Here is a 6947-nt window from a genome sequence, read left to right on the forward strand (position 1 = left end):
AGATAAACATGTTTTTTGTGTCTGAGTGCTTTGCCTGCACCTATGTCTATGCACTACATGAATGGCCAGTGCCCTCAGGGACCCAAAGTGTTGAATCCCTTGGATCTGGAGTTACAGAAGATTGTGAGTTGCTATGTGGGTGCTGGGAACTGAACCCTGGAAGGGTTCTCTGGAAGAGCTGCCAGCGCTTTCTCAAATGCTAAGTCATCTCTCCAGCCCTTAAAAGGTCCTTTGAAGTAGAGTACACAGCCTTTGCTTCCCAACCAATGGATTGAAAAGGTGCTTAGCATGATACTTGGTACTTTTAAACATAATTACCTTGAGCAAGTCTTTTTTACTAGACAGTGCTGCTGCCGTTCCTAGATTTGCATTCTAAATTTCGACTGAGGTAGAACCAGGTTTGAGAGTTGGGCTTCTAAGGTTGGGGAGACGGCTCATTAGTTAAGTGTATATTAATGTTCTTCCAGAGGGTCAGTGATTCCTAGCACCCATACGGTGGCTCACAAACATCTTTAACTCCAATTCCTGGGACTCTATCACCCAGGCCCCAGATGAGTAAGTGGTGTATAGACATATATACAGACAAAACACCCACACACATAAGTAAAATTAAATTACCACCTTTTAAAAGAATAAAGCTTTTGCCGGGTGGTGGCAGTACACCTTTAATCCCAGGACTCAGGGATTAAAGAGACAGGTAGATCTCCGAGTCTGAGATCAGCCTGGCTACAGCGTGAGTTCCAGGACAGGCTCCAAAGCTAGAAAAACCCCATCTCAAAAAACAATAATTCATTTTTTTAAAAAGAATAAATTTTAAGATTTTCAATGTAAATAAAGAAATATGTAAACATCAGGAATACACAGAGGCAAAACACCAAACAAAATTTAAATAATATGCAACATTCTGTAAAAAAATATTACTCTGTATAGTTAATCAGACTTTCTCTTAAATACAGTTGCTCATTTTCCTACTATCCTTGAAAAGGCAACTGGTTTTCTGTATATGGATGTATGTCAGTAGGATGGTAGTTCCAGGAAGGGAACTGGTTTTCTGTATATGGACGTATGTCAGTAGGATGGTGGTTCCAGGAAGGGAACTGTGATTTGCCTAGTCACAGGACTTTCTGAACCACTGGTTTTCTGTATATGGACGTATGTCAGTAGGATGGTGGTTCCAGGAAGGGAACTGTGATTTGCCTAGTCACAGGACTTTCTGAACCAGCCACTTCCTGCTGCTGGACATGTGGCTTGTTTCAAATCTTCACTCTGATAAATTCTTGACAAAAGCCTTCCTGAATGGCTCTGATGACTTCTATAGACTCAGTTCCCAGAAGTAAAATTTATTGGACCCAAGGACACACCACTGAAAAAAACATTTAGAAGTCACGTATTTCCTAAACAGCATGATAGTCTAGGACTATGTCCCATAATACAAACATCCTCACCAGCAGAGAGTATTATGGGTGCCAGTTAGTTCCTCTAGTTCTACTATCCATGCACTGATACCATCAATTATATATATGCTACATTTTAATTTTATCCTTTGATAAGTGATGAAGTGCTTAAAAACAGTACTTCCCGCTGGGCAGTGGTGACACACACCTTTAATCCCAGCACTGGGGAGACAGAGGCAGGCGGATCTCTGTGAGTTCAAGGTCAGCCTGGTCTACAAGAGCTAGTTCCAGGACAGGTTCCAAAGCTTCAGAGAAACCCTGGTTTCAAAAAATCAAAAGGCTTGTTCCTTGGTGTCTTCTTCAGATGGAGTTTCTTAGGTTAGACTTGCTGTCACGATGCAGACCCATCCTATCCTTTAGGCTCTGCAACTTTCTAACCTTGCGCTCTCATACAATCGTTTAACTTAGACTCATTCTGAAAGTTTTAAACAAAACGTGTTTGCCCGTTTTGCTGTGTATGTCACGTGTGGACCTAGGGACCAGAGGATACAAGAACCCAGGATCCCCCGGAACTGAACTTGGGTCCTCCACAAAAGCAAGTGCTCTTAACTTCCGGGTCCTCTCTTCAGCTACCCCTCAAGAAGTTAATTCTGATGCAGGAGCTTCATACAAGACTTATGTTTCCCTCCCCACATCTCTCAGCCATTTACAGTGGCTTGTAGACAGAAATGAACTGAGCTGGGCTGCATGGCCTATAACTTGCAAGCTCCCAAGAGGAGCTCCTAGAGGAGCTTGGGATGGAGACAGGTCTCTTTCCTCGGCTAGCCTATTTCCACTTGCTCCTAAAAACAGGCCATGCCTTTATCTGATACTCTAACAGTCTCTCTTAGTAAAGGATAAACTTTCTGTTGGATTTACCAAATGACAGCTTGTTGGTTTCAGGTGGGTCACATTTAAGGAACATCAAAGAAAACAAGGCAATTTTCCCAGGGATGAGTTACATAAAAATTTCCTACCATTCACCAATTTTTAGAACCCAGCTTATGTAAGTGATTTGTATTAATTTTTGCCCCAGACAAAAAATGCAATATCTATGAACTCAATAACCAAGTGCAGGGCTGGAGAGATGGCTCAAAGGGTAAGAACATTGCCTGTTCTTCCAAAGGTCTTGAGTTCAATTCCCAGCAACCACATGGTGGCTCACAACCATCTGTAATGAGGTCTGCTGCCCTCTTCTGGCCTGTAGGCATACATACAGACAGAATATTGTATACATAATAAATAAATATTTAAAAAAATAGCCAAGTGCAGATAAATAGAGGGCAGAGAAAGGTAGAAATTTAGCAAATCACAGGCCGTGGCATGGCTTCCAGATAGCCCCAGTCTCCCACACTAATAGGCATACCCAGTTTACAGACAGGAGCACCTAACTTCCTTATTACCCCCCCCCCCGCCCCGCCCCGCCCCATGACATTAAATCTGACATCGAAAACTATGGCAGTGACTGGACTTTCACAGAATGTTCTGTTATGACAGCCACAATACTTAGGAGAGAAACAGCCAGAGGCTTCAACAGCATCAATACAGCAAATAAAGAAAAAGTGTATCCCTGATACACTCTCAAAGAGATACAGATCTTTAGTTTAAGATGGGAGTGTTTATTCATGGAGAAAACAGCTAACAAAATACTCTAAAGACTTTCTTAGTCCGTTAAAAAGCCACCAGAAAGAGTTTGGAGTTATAAAAGACACACAGAGACTACTTTCTCTTTTCCTTTGTTTTACACGTATTTATCTCTAACTTCTTTGGGGGTGGGGGCACTTTGCGTCTGTGTATCATGTAGCTCAGGCTGGCCTTTGAATTTGTTATGTATGTAGCTGAAGATGCCTTTGAACTTCAGATCTTCTACCCCTTGGAGCACCGGGGCAGGCCACACCACACCGGATTCATGTGGTACAGGGTAGTGAACCCAGGACACATACATGGTAGACATTTGTTCTACCAATCAAGAGACAACACCAGCTCCCGAGGGACACTCTTAATTCCACTGTCTTCATGTGCATAAGATTCCTCTCTGAGGGCAGAGAAGAGTGAAGATCTCAAAGTATTTGATGACAACTAGGAGTTAGGAATTCTGGTTGCTGGTTCATGAATTATATAATGCTGAGAGGAAGATACTATTTCCTCTTAATAAGCTCTGAGGTAGTGACACACCATAGACATACGATCTCACTTCTTCCTCCTGAGATAACAGCAGAGGCTGAGAAATCCGTGTGGATCATTATCATACCTATGAGGTACGACAAACACATTCCTGCTTGTATTGAGCTGGATTTAAACACTTCTCTGTGTCTCTCCAAGACACATCCAGACAGTGGCATGACGGAGGCCTTCTTTCCTGCCCTTGTGAGGATTGCCTTGGGGCGAGAGTGCATGGCAACAGGTCTAACCTTTAAGTCTTAAGCGTCAGAATTTAGCCTCGCCCGTTTTACTGGGCTATTCTGGTCATCCAGATGGCACAAACCATCTGCAGTAATGTCTCTTTTTGTCTCCTCCATAGGTTCTAAGGGGAAGTCCTGGTTTGTGGCCAGTACCTGTCTGACAGTCATATTAACTCGAGCAGTTTTCAAATAGGTGGAACACACCTGCCAGTCCTCTACAGAGCAGGGCTCAAGCAGTGAACCGCTAGGGAGGACAGCTGGGAGAGGTGTCTCTAGGCAGTGAGGCAGGCATTCCCCATCCGGATGCGGAAGAACTCGAGGGACTGCATGATTTAACAGGCGGCTGAAACCTGACATCACCATGATGTCGCCACTGTGCATAAACATGGCTGTAGGGGCCTCATCTCTCTTGAGACCACCCAGGAGAAAGATGGCAGACTGTCCAAAGCTACAAAAAAAAAAAAAAAAAGAGAGAGAGAGAGAGAGAGGAGAAGTTTCTATTATTTAGTTATACTTGTCAAAGTTACTGCCAACTGCATTTTTTTGTACGTCAGACTGGCACAGACTGAACTCAGTTCTAAGTTGGGGGTAGATACCTTTGCCTGCTGAGCCACCTTATGATCCTTATTTTTGATGTGTGTACTTGTGTGGAGGCCCAAGATTAATGCTGATGTCTTCCATAAATGCTCTTCCAACTTGTTCAAATTTATGTGTATGGGTATTTTGCATATATGTGTACACGTGTGCGCCCAGTGTTCTCAGAGCCAGAACAGGAAACCAGATAGGCTAGGATTGGAGTTACTGATGTCTGTGAGCCACCATGTAGCTACTGAGAACCAAACCTCAGTCATCTAGAAGAGCAGCAAGTGCTTTTAACCACTAAATCACCGGTCTCACTTGGCATCTTTTAATTTTATGCTTTATTATTATTTCTGTATAAATCTAACAGGTGTATGGATATGCTATAGAGCACAAATGGTGGTCAGAGGACATTTAAAGTTCTCTCCGTCTACTGTGGGATCCGAGCATCAAATTCAGGCCATCAGGCTTGTTAGGGAAATGTTTTTGCCCACTAAGCCATCTTACTGACCCCATCTTTAAAACTTACTATGCTTGAGTCACAGTGCATGTGTGAAAAGTCAGGGTAACTCCTGGAGTTGGTTTGCTCCTTTCACCATGCGGTCCCAAGATTGAATTTAGGCTGTAGGCTTGCAGTACATGCTTTTACCCGAGGAGACATCTCACAGGCCTCACCTTACTGTTCTTGAGACAGGATCTCTCACTTAGCCTGTCTCTCCACCTCCCCCACCCTTGCACTAGAGGACAGACATGATCTGCTTCATATGTTGGGATGGGGTGGGGGGGAGTTCCTCATACGTGTTACTTGCAGCAAGTTACTTAACCAACTCAGCCACCTGCTCTGCCCCAAAGCCATCACTTTTAAACTATTCTGGCTTGTGTTTCCCAGTGACCAAGCCATGATCTGCTGCCCATACATTATTATGACAGCACACAGACTTGCTACAAAATAAATTATGATACAGCGATATGCAAAGCAAGAACCGAGTTTCAACATTATTTAGGTTTTTTTTAATGCACATTTTAAAATTTCAGTATTTTAATAAAATCGTGAGTCACTATGTTTCTAATTTCTTCATTTCTAAGACATTTAACGGGTCGGTCCTTTTCTTGTTGAGTTTCTATGATTCTGCATACACTAAAACTTCTGTTTGAGGGACAGAGGTGAACTACTCAGGCTTTGTGTTTTACTCTGTATCTTGCTCCACTTTACAAAAAAAGGCTGGTTCAATTTGCTTTATTGCCTTCTAACTTGCTTATTACACACAGTAATGATAGTACTTCCTATCATAAAACTTTACTAATTTTAGCTTAAAAATGTCTTAGAAAAAACGAACAAACAAACAACCTGAAACCCCTGGAATTAAATTACCTGAAGGACAGCAAGGGTTTGGAGTGATCTAGTTCAGATCTGTCCACATGGATTCCCAGTGTAGAGTCAAGGCGGTAGTAATTCAGGATACCTGCTTCTGCTTGGAACCCCTGAAATCCACAGGCAGCGGCGACTTGCTCTGAGAGGAAAGCCAGGTCAGAAGGGAAAGGTGTATAATGATCTGCTGAGTATTTCTTTGGTAAAAGTAGAAAAAATAAGAAAAATAAACAATAACCTCAAAACATAGGAAATTGTGGCATAAAACCCATTACTCACTAACTACTAGTAACACAGGCACTCACTAAGGTTTCTACCTATTACCAGTGGCTGCTACTGAAGAAAATGTCTTTTCCCTCCTCAGCAACCACACAGACCAGCAGGGAGGTGTGGGGTTCTTTGAGGTCCTCCTCCTAAAGGTTGTTTTTATTAAAAGGAAATCCAATACTACAGTCAGCTTGCAACCTGGCTTGATACTCATCTGCCTGGTCAATCTGAAGGGGTGACATGCTCAAAATATCTGTGTTGAGTCCAATCATAATAAAAGTAGGACCTCCTTTTTCAGTCATTTTCTTTTAAAGTTTTATTTGAAACAGATTTCTTTGTGTCAACAGCTCCGACTGTCCTGGAACTCACTCTGTAGACTAGGCTAGCCTTGAACTCAGAGAACCGCCTGCTAGAGCTAGGCATGCTCCACCAAAATGACAAGTCTGCCACTAGGAGCTGGGGCTTTCTGGGCCATCAACATTTGTAGAGCAAAGATGTTTCTTTGTTCTCACTTCTTCCTGTAAAGTTAAACTAAAATCTTACCAGAAACTCATTTTTTTTTTTTTGTTTTGTTTTACCATTCCACTAATGTTCTGGTACAGCAAGCTGGAGCAAGTCACAAAAGTGGCTAGAGTGGAACCAACTGTTGGTGCAAAAAATCGCTGTTTGATAAGAAGTTGTTTTTAGCCTTTGCTTGTATATGCGTGTGATTTTTTTTTAAAGATTTATTTTTTACATATTCAATGTTCTGCCTGAAGGCCAGAAGAGGGCACTAGATCTCATTACAAGCCGGGCGGTGGCGGCGCACGCCTTTAATCCCAGCACTTGGGAGGCAGAGGCAGGCGGATCTCTGTGAGTTTGAGACCAGCCTGGTCTACAAGAGCTAGTTCCAGGACA

The 6947-nt window shown here is 42.7% G+C and overlaps 1 protein-coding gene across 2 annotated transcripts in view; it reads right to left on the bottom strand.

Annotated features, from left to right (window-relative positions):
- Positions 1-2884: 2884 nt before the first annotated feature.
- Alkbh1 (alkB homolog 1, histone H2A dioxygenase) overlaps positions 2885-6947 on the bottom strand; it is a 17736-nt gene continuing 13673 nt past the window's right edge. Inside the window, exons 5-6 of one of the 2 annotated variants that reach the window (XM_005343407.3) lie at positions 5787-5980; positions 2885-4283 (exon numbers count right to left, since the gene is read on the bottom strand). In XM_005343407.3, coding sequence (XP_005343464.1) covers positions 3854-4283; positions 5787-5980 — 624 coding nt within the window. In that variant the 3' untranslated portion in view covers positions 2885-3853. The remainder of the gene's footprint in view (positions 4284-5786; positions 5981-6947) is intronic. The other variant, XR_258119.2, reaches the window with a different exon arrangement.

Source organism: Microtus ochrogaster, chromosome 1, assembly GCF_000317375.1.
Source record: "Microtus ochrogaster isolate Prairie Vole_2 chromosome 1, MicOch1.0, whole genome shotgun sequence".
Taxonomy (NCBI): domain Eukaryota; kingdom Metazoa; phylum Chordata; class Mammalia; order Rodentia; family Cricetidae; genus Microtus; species Microtus ochrogaster.